This window comes from Capra hircus, chromosome 1, assembly GCF_001704415.2.
Source record: "Capra hircus breed San Clemente chromosome 1, ASM170441v1, whole genome shotgun sequence".
NCBI classification, from domain to species: domain Eukaryota; kingdom Metazoa; phylum Chordata; class Mammalia; order Artiodactyla; family Bovidae; genus Capra; species Capra hircus.
Genome location: NC_030808.1, coordinates 140,412,889 through 140,439,005, shown reverse-complemented (window position 1 = coordinate 140,439,005; position 26,117 = coordinate 140,412,889). Strand labels below are relative to the sequence as shown.

Below are 26,117 nucleotides of genomic sequence, written 5' to 3'. Positions count from 1 at the left end.
TTTGGTATTGTTTTACTTTTGTCTGAAAGAATTCCTTTAACTTTGCTTGTACTGCTGACCTACTGTATGCTGTCCCTTAATATTTGGATGTCTGAAAAACTCATTATTTTGTCTTCATTTATTATTTTTTTATTGGGAATATAATTTTAGATTGTAAGGTGTTTTCCATTTTAAATAATACTTTTTTTCTCTAGTTCCTCTGGCTTGCATTGTTTCTGAAAAGTCTGACATATTCTTCCCTTTGTTTCTCCACATTATATATATTTTTTCAAAATGCCTGCCTTTAATATTTTTCTCTTTATTAGTAGCTTTCAGCAATATAATTTTTATGTGTTGTGGTATGATGTTCTTTGTGTTTCTTCTGTTTGATATTCATTGAGCTTTTGGGATATTTGGCGTTCAGGAATTATTAAATTTTGAAATAATAATTATTAAATTTTTTTGTGATTTCCTCCTTCTGGAACTCTAATTATACATATATTAGGTCACAAGATATTGTCCCATATCTCACTAATTTTATGTTTATTGTTTTAAACGTTTTTTTCTTTGTTTTTCCATTTGTATAGTTTCTATTAGTTTGCCTTCTGATTTGTTGACGTTTTCTTCTGCAAGGTCTAATCTGCTATTAATTACGTTTGCTTGTATTTCATTTTATGTACTATATTTCTCATCTCGAGAGGTTTCATTTTGGCTAGTTTTATGTTGTCCATTTCTCTCATCAGTATGCTTTCCTTTATTATGTTGATGATGCCGGGGGAACAGCCATTCGAGCCATTTCAATGCCCATACCTGCTGATACCGTCACCTGCCATCTCTGTGTCTGCTTCTAGTGAATAATTTTACTTCTGATAATGGGTCATATTCTGCTTGTTTCCAATTTTTACCAGATGTCAGATATTGTAAATAGTGCATTTACACAGTAGACGTTAAACGTTACAGATATTGTAAACATTACATCAAAACTGTTGGGTTTGGTTTCTTTTCATTAACCAGCATTGATATTTGTTCATTGTGCAGTTAAGTTCCTTGGGTTCAACTTGATTCCTTCTGGAATCCATCCCTTTTAAACATTTTTTGTGATTAATTTGGCTCCTAGTAGTGATGAAATATACTTTCGAGTGCTCTATCTCATACCTCGTATACTAGTTCTTTCCTCTCTGGCTGGAACATGAACTAACCCCTCCTCTATGCTGGAATTCCCTTTCCATGTAACTTCCTTCTCTTTGCTTTCTTTTTAAAAATTTATTTTCTGACTAGAGGATAATTGCTTTACAATGTTGTGCAGTTTCTGCTGTACAATAATGTGAATCAGCTATGTTGCTGTTCAGTCTCTGAGTAATGTCCGACTCTTTGTGGCCTCATGGACTGCAGCATATCGGGCTCCTCTGTCCTCCACTGTCTCCTGGATTTGTCAGATTCTTGTCCATTGAGTCAGCAATGCTATCTAACCGTCTCACCTTCTGCTGCCGCCTTCTCCTTTTACCTTCCATCTTTCCCAGCATCAGTGTCTCTTCCAATGAGTTGGCTCTTTGAATCAGGTGGCAAAGTACTGGAGCTTCAGCTTCAGCATCAGTCCTTCTAATGAATATTCAGAGTTGATTTCCTTTAGGATTGACTGGTTAGATCTCTTAGCATCAATTCTTTGATGCTCAGGCTTCTTTATGGTCCAACTGTCACATCTGTACATGACTACTGGAAAAACCATAGCTTTGACTATATTGACTATATTGGCAAAGTGGTGTCTCTGCTTTTTAATAAGCTGTCTATTAAATGAATTAGCCCCTCCCCTATGTGAGGTTCAGGGGTTTTCCACCTGCTCCTTTCTAGTGTTTCTTAACCAGCATCAGTAGTTTAATCACACACGTGTAAGTGTCAATCCAAACGTAAGACTCATCAAAGGGAACTTTCTCCAGTTCTCTGGGATTCCCTCTCCATTGCAACTTCCTTCTCTTTGCTTTTCAAATCCAGTGTGTTTGTCCTCCTCAGGCCCAACTCAGAAATTCTACCAAGTTCTATTTAGATTTCCTTCCTTTTGGGATGACTTGGGAACTTTCTCCAGGCTTTACCCTGGAGAAGGAAATGGCAACCCACTCCAGTATACTTGCCTGGAGAATTCCATGGACAGAGGAGCCCAGTAGGCTCCAGTCCATGGGGTCACACAGAGTCAGACATGACTGAGTAACTAACACTTTGATTTCCAGGCTTTAAGCTGACTGCTAGTGGGACATAGCTCATTTCTTTCCTTCTTTTAGAACTTACTGTTTTGTATTGCCTGAATGTTTACTTACAAGAGGGTAAATCTAGTTCCTGTTTTGCTTTGTTTTTTCATGGACAGAGACATAATTTTATATTTTTAAGTTCTATGTCACTGTGAAGTTTTATCCAGTTCTTATTCATGAGGACAGTGACATTGTATCTTCAGTGATGGGGAATAGATAGAATGATTGAAATATATTAGAGTTAAATGAAGAATTGCTCTAACATATGAGTGTATTTTATAACCTAACTTGGGGTTATTTCGTAGACCTTTGGAATGCTTTCCCAGTCACTCTGAGACCATCTATTTATCTGCTTTCAGGTTGTCTGATCAAGATGACACTAAATTTCAAAGCACTTGTGCTAATGTGAAAACAGTCTAGAGTCCAGGAATCAGCTAAGGGTGATGCTTTCTATGTAATATTTACTGAAGGCTTAGGTAGCTTCCTTTTCATTTTGGAAGACCTTTATCAAAGCAGTTCATTCTACTAAGCACATCCAATCACATCTTCCTGTGAAAACAATAGAAGCATTTTGGTCCTAAATGGCATTTCTATTCAAAATAAATATACCCAGTTTGCTAATCTAATGGTCTGTTTTGGTTTTCATGTTTTCCGATCTCTGTGAAGCCGTTGACACTGTTGAAAACTGCTGGTTGACTTTTCAAAATGTTGTCTTTTGTTTGTAGGGGATCATTCTCACTAGGATTTGGGCTACTAAGCTCATACTTTATTCTTTATCTTCATGATGGTTCTTTCTTTCCCCATTTGTTTGAAATATTGTTTTAATTGAAGTACAGAATACATACAGAGAAGTGTGCATATTCACAGAGTACAGCTAAATGAAATTTTCATGAGCTAAATTCATCAGTGTTCCCAGCAGCCAGGTCAAGAAAATGAAGAGAGCCAGCAGTCTGGATAGACCCTCATCTCATTTCTATTCTCTCTGTCCACCCTACCCCATGAATCATCACTATCTTGAGTCTTAACATCATGGATGATTTTTTTTTTCTATTTTATGCTTGATATGAATATAATAATAAGTTATGCACTCTCATTGTGTCTGCTTTCCTTCAACATTATGGTTGTGAGATTCACAACCATTTTGTTTGTAATGGTTCATTCTTATTTTTGTTTAGTTATTTGATGTCCAAATGTGTAACAATACACTCACCCAGTTTTTATTATTGATTAGGCTTTCCAGATTGTGCTAGTGGTAAAGATCTGCCTGCCGATGCAGGAGATGCAAGAGATGGCAGGTTCCATTCCTGGGTCAGAAGAAACCTGGAGTAAGAAGTGGCAACCCACTCCAGTATTCTTGCCTGGAAAATTCCAGAGACAGAGAAGCCTGGTGGGCTACAGTCCTCGGGGCCACAAAGAGTTGGACATGACTGAGTGTCCAACTGCAGGTGGATCGTATCTGAGTGGTTTCCAGTTTGGGACTCACAAATAGTACTGCTGTGAATGCAATGTTTATTTTTTATGAGTGTATGTGTAGGTTTCTGTTGGATAAATACCTATGAACTGAATTGTTGAGTCATGGGGTATGCATAGGTTTAGCTATAGCAGTTACTGATGAATAGTTTCCACAATAATTTTATCAGTTTACATTTCCACCTGCAGTGTCTGTGTTCCGTGTTGCCTCACACCTTTGAGACACTTGTTATAGTCTGTCTTTTCTGTTTTAGTCATTCAGTTATATGTGTATTGGTAAGCCCTATGCTTTTAATTTACATTTCCATGATGACTATTGCCATTGAGTGTTTTTTCATGTGTTTATTGGCCGTTTATATATTGGCCTTTGTGAAGTGAGCATCCAAGTCTTTTGCCCATTTTTCACTTAGATTATTTTTTTATTGTTGACTTGCAGGAGTTCATTATGTATTTTGGTGCAAGTCCATGGTCAGATATCTATTGCTGACTTTTTATATATTAACTATCCCTGAGAATCCATCTCTGGTTTTTGTCTCTTCTTGTTCTTTACCTTGGTATACAGTGGTAGCTGGCATCTTCTCACTTCCCTCCTGCCTTTGATAACTCAATGTCCTGCTGTGTCTGTGCCTTCTGCCTAGAATCTTCTTTCCCTTCCCCTTTAAGAAACTACCTTCATCTTTCCCACATTGGGTTAGTTTCTCTATCATTTATGAGTCTGTAGCACATTGTTGATAATCCCTGATGGTTCAGTGACAAAGAATTTGCCTGCTAATGTGGGAGACTCAGGTTCAATCCCTAGGTCAAGAAGATGCCTTGGAGAAGGAAATGGCAACCCACTCTAGTATTCTTGCCTGGGAAATCCCGCGGACAGAGGAACCTGGTGGGCTACACTGTCTACGGGGTCACAAAAGAGTTGGACAAGACTTAGCAACTAAACAACAAGAAAAATAATTATCACTGATCCTGTTTAATGACCTTGCAGCCCTCTAGACCAGAAATTCCTAGAGAACAGTGGCATGACTCCTGCAAATGTGTGTGACTGTGACCTTGCATGAGGCCTGGCAAGAGCAGATGCTCAGTAAATACTGTTGCATGCGTGGATGGTTGTGTCATTGCACCCTGTTAAGTTTCTTCCACGTTACTTCTTTCGCTTTGCCATATTTGAATTTTAAAGAGAGCAATATTGACTTAATTTTCTTTTAAGTGTAACATTCTCCTTTATGTTTGTCATTGGAGTCTTGATTATACCATCTGTTATAACGGTATAAAATATGGGAAATCTGCAAATGAAAAAACAATTCTCCAAAGCTCCTTCCTTTACTACCCTTAGAGTTTACACCCCACGATTTTATACCTTGAATCTCACAACAAGATTCTGCCAAGTGTTTTGCTGAGTGCTAATAAACTGCAATTATTTTCAAAGAACTTTTTTTCTTTCTCTCTCTCTCTCCCTCACACACACACACACACACACACACACACACACACACACACACCACACTAAGATTGCCTGTGTCCTTATTGGAGGGAGCAAACATTACTGTGTATAAAGTGCATACTGCTGCTTCTAAGTCGCTTCAGTCATATCTGACTCTGTGCGACCCCATAGATGGCAGCCCACCAGGCTCCCCCGTCCCTGGGATTCTCCAGGCAAGAACACTGGAGTGGGTTGTCATTTCCTTCTCCAATGCAGGAAAGTGAAAAGTGAAAGTGAAGTTGCTCAGTTGTGTCCGGCTCTTAGCGACCTCATGTACTACAGCCCTCCAGGCTCCTCCATCCATGGGATTTTCCAGGCAAGAGTACTGGAGTAGGTTGCTATTGCCTTCTCCATAAAGCAGCACTCCATAAATAAAGCACTACTATTTAAGCAGATGGATGGGCCCTTGGATGAAAGAAATAAAAGCTGTTGGAATGTAGTTTGGATTTTCTTTTGCCTGTGGCCATACGATGTGTATCTTAGAAAGCAAGTTTGTGTTACATTATTAAACCCAGTGGTGTGAAATAGAAAGACTCAAGTGGAATATCTAAAAAATGTAAGGAGAAGTGACAGTAATCCCCCAGAGGTCACTTATCTCTTTAACTGTGAGGATTAAACATTTAATTTGCATTTTCTCAAAGCTATTTAAATAATTTCATAAGCTGCCTCTTGGAATGTGGCTTATAGTAGAAAATATACATTTAATTAAGAAATATTTCTTACATGCATTCACATTTTCAAAGACTGCTATTCTTCACAAGGCAACTTTTATGACACAAAAGAGTAAATTCAAATATGACTAAATTTTACTTGGTTTGAATCACCTACAATTCAGTTGACAGAAGAGTAATGTGGGTAGTGAAAGAAAGAATTGGGGTGGAATTAATTAGCCTCAAGAGTGACAGTTACCTCGTTCCTAACAATATGTTTGGGGTGATGTCAGTTTCCTAAAAAGCTCAAACTCACAGTGCTACTATCAGCATTTTCATTTGAGTTGGAAGCTGCAATGTTTAGCTACTAACTGTGCTTCTGGTCTGAGCCAATTTCTTAGTTAGCAATGGCTTCCATATTCTGCTTTACCGAGTATTGTTAAGACTTTAGGTATGGGTGGGAGAGAAAACCATCAAATTGTTACTACTTGCTGAACACCTCTTCCTTCCTCTCTTTGGGTAAATCTGTCCCTTTATACTGTATTTTTCTCTGCCATCTCTTAATGAATGGTGTTCACGCTGCTACCTGCTCAGAGACAGCCAGCACTGACTATGGCCAGACTTCTGGTTACTGCTGGTGACAGTGACCTAGAGAAAGCAGGTGGGTCTCAAGGAACACATGTGGAGGATGGCAAATCTCAGGCAAAGAGCTTTCCCAAGATTTGCCTTTGAACAATAAGGGCAGCTGAGTAATGAAATAAAATCTTCATCACGGAGCCTGAGTTCTGGTTCTGCAATCTCCTACCCTGAATCCTTGCTCCAGGGACAACCTCTCTGAGTCTCCACCTCATCTTCTGTGGAGCAGAGCCTGGTCTAACCTGGCAGGGTTATTGTACACAGGAGTAAATGAAATAACACCTCAGTCTCATAATATTGCCTGATATGGCAGGGGCACTCAGCAAATATTATTCTCATCTCTGCCCAGTGAGGTTAATTCTCAGTATATAACCTCATGTGAAGAGTTGACTCATTGGAAAAGACTCTGATGCTGGGAGGGATTGGAGGCACAAGGAAAAGGGGACGACAGAGGATAAGATGGCTGGATGGTATCACTGACTTGATGGACGTGAGTCTGAGTGAACTCCGGGAGTTGGTGATGGACAGGGAGGCCTGGCATGCTGCGATTCATGGGGTCGCAAAGAGTCGGACACGACTGAGTGACTGAACTGAACTGAACTGGGGGCTTCTTTGGGCTTCCCTGGTAGCTCAGCTAGCAAAGAATCTGCCTACAATGCAGGAAACCCTGGTTTGATTCCCGTGTCAGGAAGATCCCCTGGAGAAAGGATAGGCTACCCACTCTAATATTCTTGGGCTTCCCTGGTGGCTCAAATGTTAAAGACTCTGCCTGCAATGTGGGAGACCTAGGTTCAATCCCTGGATTGGGAAGATCCCCTGGAGAAGGGCATGGCAACCCACTTCAATAGTCTTGCCTGGAGAATCCCTATGGACAGAGGAGCTTGGCAGGCTGTAGTCCCTGGGGTCACAAAGAGTCAGACATGACTGAGTGACTAAGCGTAGCACAGGGCTCCTTTACTCTCTTGTGAACTGGTGACAGAGTATGCATTTGTTTTTAGAAAGCCGCACAGAAACATAAACGTCTGAGAAGTGGGTCTTCATTGCACTTGTACATCTTTTGTTTAATTTTTGGATTCTAGAAGTTGGATATTTTTGCTTTATGGAGAGAACACTCCACAGCTGTCAATGAGTACAATGTAGTCTCTCAATAAATTCCTGGAAACCTTTGCAGACATTTTATTTGCAGCAATTAAAACAGAAACAACTGAAGCAGCCCGAGTCAGGGAACTAATTTAGAAAATCATCTTATATTAAATGTGCATACACCTATAACTTACAGTCTGCTCTCTCTGTCCACAGTTTGTCTATATCCAAAGATCCAACCAACCAAGGATGGTATAACACTGTAGTATTTCCTATTGAAAAGTGCCTGTGTATAAGCGGACTCACCCAGTTCATATTAGTGTTGTTCAGAGTCATCTGTACTTATGAAGCCTGAAACATGACATTATGTGTATGAAAGTGTTAAGAGTATGAAGCAGAGTCTGTAACAACTGCCTGTTTCGTGTGTGTATATTATGACATAGTTTAACCCTATAGGCTGTAGGTGGATGGACCAGAAGAGTAAGTGAAACAGAATCTGCCATAGGCTGGTGGAATTGAATGATGCTTTTGTCAAAGTTCTCTTTACTATTGCAACATATTTTCAACAAAAACAAAAAATCACATTGTTGATTGGATTGGATTTTCAGAAAACAAACTGGCCTTTCCAAAATGCTTTACATCCAGATCTTCAATTTTAATTTTAAAAATTTGTGACTAATTTCCTTCAAAATTAGTTCTCAATGTACACTTTCAACCAGAGCAATTTGATTCTAGCAACCGGATCTAGTGATTCACTCACGTAGCTTCTCCTTATAAAACCCCCATGGCTTGTTTTGTTCTGTGCCCTAGGCAATAGTGTGAGCAAATTATGGCTTTCTTTCATGAGCTTTACATTCCAGACAGGTCAACAAACAACAAATGAATACAAAACCCAAAATAAATTCCAATAGTGGTTAGTACCATGGAGACAGAATAGGGCTCTGGACACGGGGCTGAAAAGTCACCGATTCAAAGTTTAAGTTCCAGGTTAACTTAATTTGGGTTGTGCTTCCCACGTGGCAAAGTGGTAAAGAACCCACCTGCCAATGCAGGAGATGCAGGAGACACGGGTTGGATCCCTGGGTCTGGAGGATCCCCTGGAGTCAGAAATGGCAACCCACTCCAGTATTCTTGCCTGAAAAATTCCATGGACAGAGGAAACCGGTGGGCTACAGTCCGTGGGGTTGCAGAGTTGGACACCACTGAGCACATCCACAACTTAATTTGTGAATAGACTGTGAAATGAAGCTGGTACCTCTCTGTCTGTGGTAGTTTGAGCGATTTTGAACGATTAAGTTTCGAGTCTTGTGACTATATTTCTCCAAATAACCTCTTGCGGCCAGGTTGACCCGTCAATATGTTGATACTCTATGTTGAAAGATAAGTGCACAAGGTGCACTTTTCTGACACACTCTTGTGTTGTCTCCTTGCAGTTTTCAGTGAGGACCTTCACTCCAGCCTCTACTTTGTCAATGCATCTCTGCAAGAGGTAGTGTTTGCGAGCACCACGGGGACCCTGGTGCCCTGCCCCGCAGCAGGGATCCCTCCTGTGTCTCTCAGATGGTACCTAGCGACGGGCGAGGAGATCTACGATGTCCCCGGAATCCGCCACGTCCACCCCAACGGCACTCTCCAGATTTTCCCCTTCCCTCCTTCAAGCTTTAGTACCTTAATCCATGATAATACTTACTATTGCACAGCTGAAAATCCTTCAGGGAAAATTAGAAGTCAGGATGTCCACATCAAGGCTGGTGAGTACAGCTCCTCCAACTTTATCCCTTCTCTGCCTGCTGGGGGTCTGGGTGGGCAATGATAAGTACTAGGATGCCATCAGCTGGGAACTGGTGAAAATCCTGTCATTAGTTCATTATTTTGATGGATGCTTTGAGATGTCAAAGTGCCTTAAATGAAAATGCTGGAATTAATGGTTTTAGTTTTAATTAATTGCTAGAAAAATTAATGGTTCTTTCTCCCAGTGAAACAAACACATGAATACTGTAAATATCACCTTTAGCTTCTTGTTTTTATGAGATAGTTTTCTTATGATTCAACATTTTGCTGTTTGAATAACATGTATGTCAAAAGTGTTTGGGATTCTCAGGTAAAGAACCCACCTGCCAGTGTAGGAAATGCAGAAGATGTGGTTTTGATCCCTGGGTTGGGAAGATCCCCTGGAGAAGAACATGGCAACTCTGGTATTCTTGTCTGGAGAATTCCACGGACAGAGGAGCCTGGCGGGCTACAGTCCAGAGTCACAAAGAGTTGGACACAACTGAAGCAACTTAGCATGCATGCAGGCAAAAGTGTTCAATGCATTTGTAAACTGTGACAACTCTGTTTCTATAAATCAGCAAACACTGTGGAAGTGGGGAAAATCCTTCTGTGGCATTAAGTTTGCTGTGCAGCTCTCGGGTCAATTTTAATGTAGTCACTCAACAAATAGTCCTTGAGCTCCTGTAGTGAATCAGGCTCTGTTTCAGGTACAGGGAGTAGATGGGGAAAAAAGGCCTGGCGTGTGTTTATGTGGACATAATCCTCATGAAAGAGTCAGACAATGGACAAATACATAAATTTGAGTCAGAGTTTACAATGAACGTTGGCCTCTGTTCCAGGCACTATGAAATTTGCTAAGTACATGTAAAAAACTAAGGAGAGAAAAAATGCCAGCCAAGAATCGATGAAAACCTTTTCATCAGTTCAGTGTGATACTGATGGCTGCTTTGAGATGTCAGAGCATCTTTTTCAGAGTTTGGAGTGCCTATGTTGCTGGAACTAAAACTTGAATTAGTGATATCAAGTTGCAAAAGTCAAAATGATAACCTAGACTTGTATTTTGACCAACTGATACAGTAACTGAAACTTGAGTGTCTCCAAGTCATTGTTCCCCATTCCCCTTTCTGCTCCTTCCCCCACACTCTCTCTCAGAGTGAAAGGTTGTTGTTGAATCACAACGCCGGGATTCTTGGCCCCCGAAGGAGAAGAATTCAATCCGGGGCCAGAGACGAGGCTTGATCACTCAGAGCTTTTGTGTAGTAAAGTTTTATTAAAGTATAAAGGAGATAGAGAAAGCTTCTGACATAGGCATCAGAAGAGGGTAGAAAGAGTACCCGCTTGTTAGTGTTAGCAATGAAATTATATACTCTCCAGTAAATCCAAAGAATGTCTGGATGTTGTAAAGACCTCACCAGACCTACTCCCATAATTTACATTTTAAGATAACAGAATTAGCCAGAAGGTTTAATCCAGAGACTGTCCTCAGGCAGAATACATTGTTGTTATATAATCCTTGTAAAGAGCAGGTCTCCTCCCATAATTTACAGAATTAGCCAGAAGGTTTAATCCAGAGACTGTCCTCAGGCAGAATACATTGTTGTTCTATAATCCTAAGGAATGTAGAGAAGGAAAAAGTCTGTCCTTTCCTCTTCCTTGAGAATTCCAGACCCCTCTCTCCTTGGGGACCCCTAGCCTTCTTATCAACCTGCCTAGGAAATGACTCTCTCAAGGTGCAGAGGGTGGAGGTGGAGGATAGTAAGACAAGAGGACAAGGAACTTAACTGGAATAAAGCCATAGCATCAATGTTTATTGTCAGTGAAACAGCATTAGTCTAATATTCTTATATTCCGTGTGAAATACAAAAGGCTCTTTAAACAGTTTTGACTGCATCACACGTTGCTGGAATGTTGTCAGTAAATAAACCCTGAATTGATAATGTTCCTTTCAACATCATACTGTATATTTTTTTTAATTGCCATAGCTACCAGCCAAACCAGGAATATAGCCTGAGGTTCACAGACATCAGAAGTTGTACAGACAGGACATATTGTGTCATTCTATAGGTATAATCAAGCCGGGAAAAACACACACACAGCTAGACTCCAGTTACCAAGCAGTGTTTTCTTTTTGTTTTTAAGCCTAGCCTTTCAAATACTATGGCAGCCTGGCACAGCATAATGACGAATAGATGAGAATGTGACTTTGATGATTGTCTTATACACCAGATAGCTGGGAGAACTTTGTAATAATTTCTGCAGCAAGTGTGAAGGTGAGATTTGAAGACATCATAACATGAGCACAATGTGAAATGTTTCTGAATTTCTGCATATGATCTCTTTGATGTGAGCAATCAGACATTAGACTGTGACTCATCCTGCTAGCTACTCATTTCCCAGCTATATTTTGATCTCCATGACACGCTCGTGAATTCCAAGATGTGCACAAAAATGCACTTCAGAAAGGAAGAAAAATTGGCTTTAATCAAAAGATATGAAAAATTGATATCCCAAATAATGAAAATGAAGCAAATGAAATTTGTATAGCAACTTCTAAACCTGACAAACAGGGAGACATAGTGAAGGCCTTTTACCTGGCAGGCTAACAAGTTTAATGATGTGTCATAAAAATGTATTTATAAACTACAAAGTACCACTTAGAGTAAAATCTGGAACTTCAAACAGCTATACTTGTCTGTGTTAATCTACTTCTGTCTTGGGTTTCCTGTCAGATGAAAGAATTAAATGCTTACTTCTGTTTTAACTGCTATTCTCTACATTTGTCATAGGACTGATTGTTTTTGCACTACCACGTAGGTTTTACAGGGATGGAAATTCCATCATCTTATCCGGCATCTAAGCTATGTTCCCACTTCCAGGGAGTTACATGATGGCTGTTTGTGCGCTGGTATTCTTGACATCTAAAGCCACAGAAGCACATGATGTCTGTGTCAATTTGAACTTACAAGATGGGCGTTTTGTTGTCCAAATGAGATTTCCTTTCTCACTTATTATGAACACATTATGGTACAGAAGGTGATTCAGTGGTGAAGGATGCACTTGCTAATTCAGGAGATGCAGGAGACATGGGTTTGATTACTGAGTCAGCAGTATCCCCTGGAGGAGAAAGTAGAAACCCACTAAAATGTTCTTGCCTGGGAAATCCCAAGGACAGAGGAGTCTGGCAGGCTACAGTCCATGGGGTTGCAAAGAGGAGGACATGACTGAATGACTGAGCATGGATGCACAATGGTTGTAATAGTCTGTTAGATTGTTTACTGGATGTTGGACAGTCTGGTGTCACCATTTTTATGTCGATGCTGTTCAGAAGGGCAGGGGAGGGATACATATGTTCCACAGAGATGACTGTGTAGCAGATCTGAGCAGGATGAGCTCTGACTCAGGGGGACCTGCCTGCGAATCAGTTCAGTTCAGTTCAGTTGCTCAGTCGTGTCTGACTCTTTGGGACCCTATGGACCCCAGCACGCCAGGCTTCCCTGTCCATCACCAACTCCCGGAGCTTGCTCAAATTCATGTCCATCGAGTCAGTGATGCCATCCAACCATCTCATCCTCTGTCGCCCCCTTTTCCTGCTGCCTTCAATCTTTCCCAGCATTGGGGTCTCTTCTAATGAATCAGTTCTTCACATCAGGTGGCCAAAATATTGGAGTTTCAGCTTCAGCATCAGTCCTTCCAATGAATATTCAGGACTGATTTCCTGTGTATCGGGTCATCCTAAATGTCTGAGTGTCCCTCTAGATTGACACTGGGATTTTTCTGGAATAATCCATTAGGTAAATGGTCTCATAATCTCTCCTTTGTAAATACAAGGAATTCTTATTCTTAGCAGTTTTCAGTGACTTTGACTTAGGTTTGACTGTCAGCAAAACAAGGAAGTTTCATCCATCATGTCTTCTTAATCAACTGTCCTAGTTCTTCTTCACATAAAACACTTTCTTGTCCCTTTGTCCTAGGGACTGAAATGCAGATGAGTTATGTGAAGCACTGCTTCTCTGCCCATGCTGTATTTCTACTTAGCAAATAGTTATCAGCTATATGACCTTGGGCAAGTCAAAAAATTTCTAGTGACTATTTTCTCCTTAGTAGACTGTAGTTAATAACATTGGACTGGGGCTTCTGCTTATAGCTGAAATGGAATAGCAGAGACCAAATTTACCCTTTTATCTGAAACAACAACAGCACACAGACAAAAATCAAATCATCAAACATATCAATCTAATTAAAAGAAAATATCAAAAGAAAGCTGGAGTAACTATGTTAATATCAAAGTATATTTCAGAGCAAAGAATATTACCAAGGCTAAAGAGGGTCATTATGTAAAAAAGGTCAGTTAGTTGAGTATGACTATTATAAATTTTATTTACCTATAAGATAACTTCAAAATACATGAAGTAAAAATTGTTAGAGCTGCCAGAAGAAATAGGCAAATCAATATTTATAGCTGGAGATTTTAATAACCCTCTGTTAATAACTGGCAGAAAAAGACAGAAAATGAGCAAGAACAAAGAATACTTATATGACACTGCTAATCAACTTGACCCAGTTGACATTTAAATATAGAACATTCCATCTAAGGATAGCACAATACACATTCTCTTTAAGAACACACAGATATTTACTAAAATCATATTAGGAATGAAATTTCAGATAAATTTCTAAAAATATTAGTCATATGAAGTATGTTCTTTGACTACAATGGAAGTAAATTAGAATCACTAAGATCTCTGGGAAGTCTCCAAATATTTGGATACTAAAATAACATGCTTCTAAATGGTGTCAAATAAAAAAACAAATGGTAAATGAGAAAGTATTTTGAACTGAATAAAAATGAAAGTACAGTATCTAATAATTTGAGGAATGCCACTAAAACAATGTTTAGGGGGAAAAATAAGTTCTAAAAACTTACATTAGCAATGAAAAATGATCTCAAATAGCAATCACTAAAAAATGATCTTAACTTCAGAAAAATGAATACATTAAAACCAATATAAACAAAAAGAAAATAATAAAGATCAGAGTGGAAAATAATGTATTATAAAATGGGGGAAATCTATGAAGCAAAAAGTTGTTTCTTTGAGAAAGATCAATAAAATCAATACATTGATAAGCTGACTAGACTGAAGAGCAAATGAGAGCAAAGACAAATTATCAGGAATGAGAGAGATTACTTATATATATATATATTCGTCTAGTCAAGGCTATGGTTTTTCCAGTGGTCATGTATGGATGTGAGAGTTGGACTGTGAAGAAAGCTGAGTGCCAAAGAATTGAAGTTTTTGAACTGTGGTATTGGATAAGACTCTTGAGAGTCCCTTGGACTGCAAGGAGATCCAACCAGTCCATCCTAAAGGAGATCAGTCCTGGGTGTTCTTTGGAAAGACTGATGCTGAAGCTGAAACTCCAATACTTTGGCCACTTTATGTGAAGAGTTGACTCATTGGAAAAGATCTTGATGCTGGGAGGGATTGGGGGGCAGGAGGAGAAGGGGACGACAGAGGATGAGATGGCTGGATGGCATCACCGACTCGATGGACATAAGTTTGGGTAAACTTCGGGAGTTGGTGATGGACAGGGGGGCCTGGCGTGCTGCAATTCATGGGATCTCAAAGAGTCGGACATGACCGAGAGACTGAACTGAACTGAACTGAATCAGTATTCTCTAATAGTTATCATTCTATACATTTAAATTATAATAAGCAAATATTAAGATATGGGGATGTCAATAAATCAAACAACTTCAATAAAAAAAGAAACAATTTGAAAGAAACAAAATGCCAAAACTCATTCAGGAAGAAATAAACTGAGCAGTCCTATTCCTATTAAAGAATTTGAATTCATTATAGAAAGATACCCTGCAATGAAAATGGATTCACTCTTTATTCCACCAAATATTTGAGGAAGAAATAATGAAAATTATACGCAAATGCTTCCAGAAATTTGAAGAGGAAAGAATACTTCCCAAATTATTTTCTGAGATCACCATTACCCTGATACTAAAACAAGACAAAGATATTATAAGAGAAACAAAGGTAAATATTTGTCATGAATATGTGTGTAAAAATGCTAAACAAAATTTCAGCAAATTGAATCCAACCACATTTAAAAAGGGCTCATCTCCAGAATGCAAGGTTTTCACATTTGAATATTAACCAAGGCGATTCACCGTACTGACATATTAAAAATAAAGCTATGTGAACATTTTAATAGGTACAGAAAATCATTGACAAAATACAGCATCCTCTTATGATGAAAACTCCCAAAAATCTAGCAGTAGAAGGGAAATTTGATTTAAAAAAGGTAAAAAGCTCCTGCCACAGCCAATATCATACTTAGTGGTGAATGATAAAGTGCTTTCCTTCAAGGATGAGGATGTGTGCTTTCACCAATTCTATTCAACAATGTACTGAAGTTTGCAGCCAGTGCAAAAAGGCAAGAAAAATAAGTTAAAGGCAATCCAGTTATAAAGAAAAAAGTTCATCTGTTTTTATTTATAGATGCTAATCAATTTTAAAAATTAGATGACCTTTACCATAAAAGGCTCAGTTCAGTTCAGTCACTCAGTCGTGCCCATCTCTTTGGTACCCTCACTGCAGCACAAGCTTCTTTGTCCATCACCAATTCCTGGAGCTTGCTCAAGCTCATGTCCATCAAGTTGGTGATGCCATCCAACCATCTCATCCTCTGCAGTCCCCTTCTCCTCTTGCCTTCAATCTTTCAAGCATCAGGGGCTTTTCTAATTAGTCAGTTATTTGCATCTGCTGGCCAAAGTATTGGAGATTTAGATTTAGCATCAGTCCTTCCAATTAATATTCAGTGTTGATTTCCTTTAGGATTGACAGGTTTGATCTCCTTGTAGTTCAAGGGACTCTCAAGAGTCTTCTCCAACACCACAGTTCAAAAGCATCAGTTCTTTGGCACTCAGCCTTCTTTATGGTTCAGTTCTCATATCCATACATGACTAATGGAAAAACTGTAGCTTTAACTAGATGGACCTATGCTGGCAAAGTAATGTCTCTGCTTTTTAATATGCTATCTAGGTTGGTCATAGCTTTTCTTCCAAGGAGCAAGCGTCTTTTAATTTCATGACTGCAGTCACCATTTGCAGTGATTTTGGAGCCCAATAAAATAGTCTCTCACTGTTTCCATTATGTCCCTATCTATTTGCCATGAAGTGATGGGACCAGACTGATTCCAAATAGGAAAAGGAGTATGTCAAGGCTGTATATTGTCACCCTGCTTATTTAACTTATATGCAGAGTACATCATGAGAAACACTGGGATGGAAGAAACACAAGCTGGAATCAAGATTACCAGGAGAAATATCAATAACCTCAGATATGCAGATGACACCACCCTTATGGCAGAAAGTGAAGAGGAACTAAAGAGCCTCTTGATGAAAGTGAAAGAGGAGAGTGAAAAAGTTGGCTTAAAGCTCAACATTCAGAAAACTAAGATCATGGCATCTGGTCCCACCACTTCATGGGAAATAGATGGGGAAACAGTGGAAACAGTGTCAGACTTTATTTTTGGGGGTCCAAAATCACTGCAGATGGTGACTGCAGCCATGAAATTAAAAGATGCTTACTCCTTGGAAGGAAAGTTATGACCAATCTAGATAGCATATTCAAAAGCAGACGCATTACTTTGCCAACAAAGGTCCGTCTAGTCAAGGCTATCGTTTTTCCAGTGGTCTTGCATGGATGTGAGAGTTGGAGTGTGAAGAAAGCTGAGCGCCGGATAATTGATGCTTTTGAACTGTGGTGTTAGAGAAGACTCTTGAGAGTCCCTTGGACTGCAAGGAGATCCAACCAGTCCATTCTAAAGGAGATCAGTCCTGGGTGTTCTTTGGAAGGAATGATGCTAAAACTGAAACTCCAGTACTTTGGCCACTTCATACGAAGAGTTGACTCATTGGAAAAGACTCTGATGCTGGGAGGGATTGGAGGCAGGAAGAGAAGGGGATGACAGAGGATGAGATAGCTGGATGGCATCACCGACTCGATGGATGTGAGTTTGAGTGAACTCCAGAAGTTGGTGATGAACACGGAGTCCTGGCTTGCTGCAATTCATGGGGTCGCAAAAAGTTGAACACAACTGAGCGACTGAACTAAACTGATGGGACCAGATGCTATAATTTTTGTTTTTGAATGTTGAGTTTTAAGCCAGCTTTTTTGCTCTCTTCTTTTCATCAAGAGGCTCTCTAGTTCCTGTTTGTTCTCTTCCATAAGGGTGGTGTCATCTGCATATATAAGGTTATTGATATTTCTCATGACAATCTTGATTCCAGCTTGAACTTTATCCAGCCCGCCATTTTACATGATGTACTCTGCCGCCGCCGCTGCTGCTGCTAAGTCGCTTCAGTCATGTCCGACTCTGTGCGACCACATGGACAGCAGCCCACCAAGCTCCCCCGTCCCTGGGATTCTCCAGGCAAGAACACTGAGTGGTTTGCCATTTCCTTCTCCAATGCATGAAAGTGAAAAGGGAATGTGAAGTCACTCAGTCATGTCCAACTCTTAGCGACCTCATGGACTGCAGCCTACCAGACTCCTCCATCCATGGGATTTTCCAGGCAAGAGTACTGGAGTGGGGTGCCATTGCCTTCTCCAATGTACTCTGCATAGAAGTTAAATGAGCAGTGTGACAATATACAGCCTTGGCGTACTCCCTTCCCAATTTAGAACCAGTCCGTTTTTCCATGTCTACTTTTCACTGTTGCTTCTTGACCTGCATACAGATTTCTCAGGAGGCAGGTAAAGTGGTCTGGTATTCCCATCTCTTTAAGAATTTTCCTGCTTGTTGTGATCCACACAGTCAAAGGCTTTAGCATTGTCAATGAAGCAGAAGTAGATATTTTTCTGGAACTCTCTTGCTTTTTCCATGATCCAACAGATGTTGGCAATTTGATCTCTGGTTCCTCTGCCTTTTCTAAATCCAGCTTGAACATCTGGAAGCTCATGGTTCACATACTGTTGAAGCTTGGCTTGGAGAATTTTGAGCATTACTTTACTAGCATGTGAGATGAGTGCAATTTTGCAGTAGTTTGAACTTCCTTGGCATTGCCTTTCTTTGGGATTGGAATGAAAACTGACTTTTTCTAGTTCTGTGGTCTCTGCTGAGTTTTCCAAATTTGCTGGCATATTTAGTACAACATCTTACTGGAACCAGTAAGTGAGTTAGTTTATCAATATGGTGGTATATAAGACCAACACACACACAAACACACAAACACACACAGTCAGATTGCAAATAGAAAAAACTATACTCTGTATAATAGCATCCAAAACCTAGGAATACTTAGGAATAAGCATAATGTTAAGTGTGAAAGACACACTAAAAATTACAAAATAGTTCTGAGAAAAGTGAAAGGAGAGAAAAAGCTTTTTTTTTCTTTCTTGAGTTAGAGAAGATGGTATTGCTCAATGTCCTTTCTCTCCAGAATGATCTATAGAGTCAGTACAACCCAAGTGAAAACCCAGTGGCCTTTCTTTATAACAAATATAAACTAATGAGTTGATTCTAAAATTTTTGTTGAAATTTCAAAGGACCTAGAAGAGGTAGTTGAGATGACTCAAGCACATTTACATTTATTGTGCACTTTATATCTAATCTACTGACATGGCTGACCTGATAGGAGGCAGTGGTCTGTGTTCCAGATGTTGGGGACCCCCCATATAGATACCTCTGTATATTTAAAATTAAAAACAATGACCAGACCAAGTGTTAGTGAGAATACACAGCACCTAGCTCTATCAGAAATTCATGGTGGGATTATAAATAATACAGGCTCTTTGGAATAACAATTTGATAGTTTCTTCAAAGCTGTTATATATATCCCATCCATTTGATACTTAGGTATTTACGCAAAGCATATGTTCACACAAAGAGTTTTAAAAGAATATTCACAGCAGCCTTATTTGATAAATGAGTAACCAAATTGTTATTTATCCACACAAGGGAATGCAAAATAATGAATTATTCATAAGACAATAGCAGGGAGGAATCTCAAAATAGTTATACTGAATAGAAGAAGCCAGGTGAGAATATATGTCCCATATGATTCCATTTACATAAAATTCTGAAAACATGCAGACTAATCTTTAATAATGGTTGCCTGTAAAGAGGATGGGAAGGAGGGATTACATGGGAAAAGAAGTCAACTTTTGGATGACGGATTTGTTTTTATCTTGGTTATGGTGGTGACTTTGTAGGTGTATACATATGGTAAAACATCAACAAACATGTGCAGCCTGTGTGTGTGCTCAGCTGCTTCAGTCCTGTCTGACTCTTTGCCACCCTATGGATTGAAGCCCACCAGGCTTCTCAGTCTGTGGGATTCTCCACACAAGAGTACTACAGTGGGATGCCATGTCCTCCTCCCGGGGATCTTCCCAACCCAGGGGTTGAACCTGAGTCTCCTACATTACAGGCAGATTCTTTACCACTGAGCCACCAGGGAAGTCCCATGCAGCTTGCAGAAAGTCAATTATCTCATACAAAGTTGTTTTAAGAAAAAGCCAGTGCTAGCACATTTCCGACGTATTAGAGTTGTCTTGATGTTCACATAACAGTAGCTAGTAATAACTGCTCATATGGTGGGCATCTCTATACCTCACTGCCCAGCCCACAATAACCCCCTTAATTGTCTCTTGCATCATCATTATAGAAAATGGTCCTGAATCCCTGATAACAGATGATTGTACTAAGTGAGGGCGGTTAACCAAGTTAGTCTATTAGTTCCTGTGTCCTCTGAAATTGAAACTGAAATCTTGAGAGAGAGATTTCGAGAATGTGGGATAGATAACGTTTCATCATGCATGTGACCCAGAAAAGGAGAGGAAGACTGTTTGTGGGAATAGAGAAGGATGAAGTCTGGATCAAAGCGATTACAGGCTGTGGTACTCTTCCTAAGGCCCACTTGCAGGTACCAGAGCTCTTACTCGCTTCAGAAAATGTTTTCTGTTTCAACTCAAGGCAGCTCAAACAGGCTTCTCCCACCAGCAGTCAGAGAGACCCAATACATGGATTGTGTGCTAGACATTGTGCCGAGTCCTCTAAGCTGCGCAACCATATGGAGTAGATGCTTTTTCCATCTTCAGATGAAGGAAATAGAAGCCTCTGCGAATCTGTTGTTGGCTGTTCGCAGGGGTTGTGGTTGGGAGGGCAGTTTAGCTAAACAGCGCTGGGCTGATATCTCACAGTCTCCAGAACATTTTGTGCTCATTCTCACCTTTTCTTTGCTGCCTATTTCCTCTCTGCCTCCTAAGTCCCTCTGGTCCTTCAGGGCCAACTCAAGGCTCAGGTTCCATGATTCCCTAGACTCCTGTTACCGTTAGTCATTTTCAGACCCATGCACAGTCTGACTGTTTCCTTCTAGTTGTTCTGTCATGCGAATTTTCTTCTTTTCTTCAGCTGATTATTCTATACAGTGTGGGGATTTCCTTACTTCCTGAGCACTGCTTGACATAAGGGTGTGTACTATATGTAACTGATAATTTGAGGCATCTCCCAATTTAGGTAATCAGCTACAAAATAGAAGGAAAAAAAAACCCAATTTTCATAAAAGTGATACAGTGCCTTAGGGTTACATTGTACCTCTGATAACCATTTCCCCAACAGGAAAGACATCAGGCACAACCCCTTCTACCTCCCAAAGTCCTCTGGTGTTCCCAAGAAATCCAACACAGGGGCATTTGTTTATGTTTTGCTTCTTCAGACCCAGGGATCAAAGGAGTTAGGAATAGTCTGAATCCAGCCTTCAGGAAAGGACCTGCCTTCCTTGGCAATGTCCAGTTCTCCAAACTTTCTCTTTAATCCCCTCTACCCCATCTTCCACCATCCTCTGATTCTTTCATAGACACATTGGGATCAGGGCTGACTTCATGGGATGGGGCCAGCCACACAGGGCCCAGTTCTGAGGGCCTTGTCCTCAAGCTTAAAGCTCTGCTGTTGCTGTCTTGAAATATAAATGTTTTTCTCTTTCCATTTCTGGGGGAAGTGTTTTGGGGCCATGGGACATGCTCCTGAGGCATGTAGGGAGTTTAAGCTATGTTTCAGCTTTTGTAGGGTCCCACCCCTTGCCACCCTCTGGGATGGGTTCTCAGCCACCTCTCCTGAAGTTCTTGGTGCTCCAATCCCCATTTTGCCTCCACCTCCCTAGCCACATTCAATGACCCCTGCTGCCCCTGTGATCCCTGGTACGCTGAGCCTTTCCCAGCCTCTTCCTCATTGCCCTGTCGAGCAAACACTGGAATCCTGCCTCCTGGTGGAGGCCTGGACAAGTGTGGGTGGAGTGAGTGCATACACTCTGAAGTGTGATGGAGCCTGTCTCTGCCCCAGCAGGCAGCACCACAGTGCATTAGCAAGTAACTCGCTGACGGTGAGCCTCTTGTCCACCTCCCATCCAGAAACCAAGAGTGTCCAGACACTGAGATTGCAGTCCCTTAGGCATCATTTTTCCACTGTGGGTTGGGGCACCATGGGTATGGGAAGGGGAGATTACCTTTCTCATCCCTGGCTGTGACATGGTGCCTCAACCCAACAACTGGCAGGAAGCTGGCCCTGCAGCTGGTGGGCTGTGCGTGCTGAGTCATGGAGTGGGTTCTGGGAGCCTATAAGGATCTTTACTTGACCATCAATGATCCCTGCATCCCAGCGAGTGCAAAGTAAGTAGAAAAAAAGTTGAGCGCAAGACCATAGAAGAAAGAAAGCATTTTATATTTTATTAATGTTGTTCAGTCACTAAGTCATATCCAACTCCTTGTGAACCCATTGACTATAGCCTGCCAGGCTCCTCTGTCCATGGAATTTTCCAGGCAAGAATACTGGGATGGGTTGCCATTTCCTTCTCCAGGGAATCTTCCTGATCCAGGGATTGAACCTACATCTGCTGCATTGGCAGGTGGATTATTTACTACAAAGCCACCTGGGAAGCCCTTATTTTATTCATATGTTTAACTTTTCCCTTCTTTCTAAATAAGGGCCTTGGATTTTCATCTTGCTCTAGGCCCCACAAATTATGTAGTTGGCCCCCTGTGGTTAAATTAATCTTCATAGATTAATGAAGGGTATGGGGTTCTTCCTTATTTACTAATTATTTGCATTTAAAGGGTTTTTCCACTTTAAAGAATGAAGTCTAACACTGAGGGCTGGATTAATGCACATTAGCTGTGTGGTCCCTTGCTCCGTGTATGTGCCTGGTTTTGCCCCAAAGTCATATCACTGTAGATCCTCTCTCTCTGACCCTGCTATGATATTACATCTTAGGGAAGGATTTTACAGTTTGTAGAGCAATCAAGGGACACTGAACTGACTGTAGTGAATGCTGTTGAGAGTCAGATCCCCCAGGTCTGCAGGCTTGTGGCTGAGAACTTGGATTTACAGTTTTCAGAGCACTGCATATGCCCTGGCACTCCTGAACACAGAGAGTGGAAAGGGCCTGGTAATGCAATGCTCTTGGGCCCTTGGAACCAGCCCCAAGCTGTCAGAATACAAAGTCCTAGCTCCTGGCATGAGGTGCAGTGGCTCTGAGGTATAAGTTATGTTCAGAGTTTCCCTCTTCTCAGGGTCTGCTCCTGGGAAGATCCCAACCTAGGACACAAAGCACAATACTTGAGTAACACCACCTTGTAAAGGACACACCAATCATGTTTAAAGCAATAATTACTTTTTGCCAGTTTTGGGTTTCTTGCCTAGTTTCTGTTATACAGTCAACCCTCAGTATACTTGGGTTCCAGATCTTCAGATGGGGAGGGCTGAGTGTACTATGTCATATTATCAATATATAAGAGATTTGAGCATCCATGGAATGTGGTATCTGCAGAGGTTGGGGTCCAAGAACCAATCTGGTGCAGATATTTAAGAATGACCATGGTTAGTGGTAGTTGGATGTAGATTGAAGACTGCTGCTGATGCTGCTAAGTTGCGACAGTTGTGTTCGACTCTGTGCGACCCCAGAGACGGGAGCCCACCAGGCTCCCCCGTCCCTGGGATTTTCCAGGCAAGAACACTGGAGTGGGTTGCCATTTCCTTCTCCAATGCATGAAAGTGAAAAGTGAAAGTGAGGTCGCTCAGTCGTGTCCAACTCTACACAAATCTCTTGGGAGGGTTATGATGTCCTCAGAAGAATTTTACTCTACCATAAGAGGTATGTCCCAATAGATAAGCATGACCTTGTAAATTATGGTCTCCCCAGAAACAAACATATTTCCATTAATATGACAGAGCTCTCTAATGAAAACCCAAGTCACTTTTTTTAAAACAATAGATAATGGCTATACATTCAAATGTTAATGCATGTATTATCTACAGTAAGGTTAGAAAGACTTTCAAAAGGGAAGCTCTGTTTTTTTCTATATTAATTCATCAAGTAGTTAGTAGAAATGCTTTAGTGTATGCCAAGCATTGTTAAATGTTCTAAGATAGTTTTGTAAAAGACTGGATGCATGGTCTGTGCTTGTGGAGTGAAAAATCTAATGAGGGGAGTGGAGAATTTCCTTCCATGTCCCATTCTCTCTGGGCTGGATGGGGTTCAATGCACCATAGTTACATCCCTGCTTTGAAAAGGTACATCCCTGGGTCTGGCTTGGGATATGGGGAGGAGGCAGAATCACAGAAATTGTAAACTCTGAAGGCTGCAGTGGTTGTGATGCTAGTGAGGCCTCTGGCGAGCTCAGAGAAGAGGGTGCTCCATGGTACTATGTGGGTTCTATGAACGAGGGGATCCAGGAGATGACTGTGGGTAATAACAGAGAAGGTGCCCAGCTGGTCACTCTAAGTTGTGGTTCCAGTAATGCAGCGTCATGCATAAGTGCATGCCTGGAGGGAAGACCCTTCCATCTCTCCCTGGGCATGTTCCTTGTCCCTGCCCTTTCCTGTCTGAGACTCCTTTCCTTGATTCCCATTAGAAATTCCCCCACCATTTGTTCACCACTTGTTGCCATTTGTTTATTGAAGCTTTGGGGAGATGGAGTGATTTTGCAGTTTAGAAACAGACATCAGCAGACACCCAAACTTAAATTTGACTCTTACAGCTTCTTAGGTGACCCCATCTTTGGGATAATGGATTCTTTCTGCGGGCTTTTTGCCACCCTGTCCAGTCCCCCGTTCTCTTCTGTTCTCTGCTCATTTTCCTATTTTCTGTCTTGTACTCTTCCACTGAGACCAGATTCTCATTCATTGATGAGTTTGATGAATTCATCTGTTGTCTCTTTCCAATTTATGATTTTAGACTTCCTCTCTTCCAAGAGGGCTATTTATTAAGGCATTTTTCTGTACAAAGTCAGTTTCCTACCCTGTGTATAGCAGTGACATTTCTGAGGTCAGGCCCTCGGGTACTCTGAATGATTGCCCAGTGAACCCCCTGCAGGTGTGGCACTACCACCTGGACCATCACATCACACCACACAAAGAGTGCAGAAGATGCCTAAGCTTCTGACAATCTCTCTGGTTTGGGATAGGAATGAAAAAATTCTCAAGTTAGGAAAATATTAAATGTTAATACTAAAAAGCAAGACTGGGAGCTATCCTCTTGTGAATTCTCTTAATAATGACCTTTATTGTTGTTGTCACTAAGCCACGTCTGACTCTTGGGACCCCATGGACTAGAGCCCTCCAGGCTCCTCTGTCCATGAGATTTCCCAGGCAAGAATACTGGAGTGGGTTGCCATTTCCTTCTGCAGGACATCTTCCCGACCCAGGGATCAAACCCTCATCTCTGGCTTGGCAGGTGGATTCTCTACCACTGAGCCACCAGAGAAGCCCTGATAATGACACTCTAATACTAAAATCCTTAGCATATTGCAGAGCTAGCACTAATCTTAAAAGTGCTTCTTCTAGAGCATTGTTTACAACTGCCTATTAGATTTCCCTTGACACTCATTCTTAAAGCTGTCAGTATATTTATTTCTTTTGAAGTTAATTTCCTGGCCAGTTTTCTTGACTCAGACTTGTCCAATAAATGACTAAAACTTTAAGAGAGCTCATTGAAGGGTAAGATAAGTTGTCTCTATGGATATCTTAGAAAAATCATAGACTTCACAGAATTCAGAATTTGAATCTTGCTATCCCAACCCCCTCATTTTAAACGTGAGGAAATAAAACTCTGGAGAAGTAAGGCTTTCACCCAGGTTTACAGATGTGGAAGGAGGCATAACCTGGATTAGACACACTGAAGTCTCCTTATCCTGGAGGCAGGGGTCTTCTGGACAGATGGGAGATGGTGTGGATCCAAGTAGCTTTATCCAAACTGTTCATAGCAGGCATGGTTCTGGGAGCTTTATCAACATTAACTGTTTGAGTCATCACCATTGACTTACTTGGTAGTTATTTTTTATCAAAATTGTCATTAAATAGATATGAAGAAAACTTGCTCACTGTAAAGTGGTAGGGCCTGGATTTGAACCTGGGCGGTTGGGCTTGTAGGGTGGGCACTGGCCCCCAGCACCCCTTCTTCTGGCCTAGACAGCTAGCTTGTGGAAGTCCCCTGAGCTTTCGCTGGGCCATGTCTGTTGCTGGGAGTGCCTGGTCAGGCTCCATTATCAGCATCCTTGCCTAAGTGACAGGAAGCAGAACCATCATTCCCCAAACTGCTTTGCCACTGTCAGAAATTCACTTGCAAAGAGTTATTATAATTATCACATAGTTTTAAGGATTCCCAGGAGAGGTTGCCTTTTTTGATTTTTTAAAAAATTCTTTCTGTTCATTGTCTGAAATTTTTTTCCTTGTTCCTCACAGGACATGGAAGTTTCCTATCATTATAACTCCAGTTTAAGAAACTACTTCCCTTTTTTT

At 40.8% G+C, this 26,117-nt stretch overlaps 1 protein-coding gene across 1 annotated transcript in view; it reads left to right on the top strand.

The window, feature by feature from the left end:
- Positions 1–26,117, top strand: part of DSCAM (DS cell adhesion molecule) — an 833,405-nt gene that overhangs the window by 136,736 nt on the left and 670,552 nt on the right. The window contains exon 2 of the mRNA XM_018051616.1: positions 8,969–9,286. Within this exon, the coding sequence (XP_017907105.1) occupies positions 8,969–9,286 (318 nt within the window). The remainder of the gene's footprint in view (positions 1–8,968; positions 9,287–26,117) is intronic.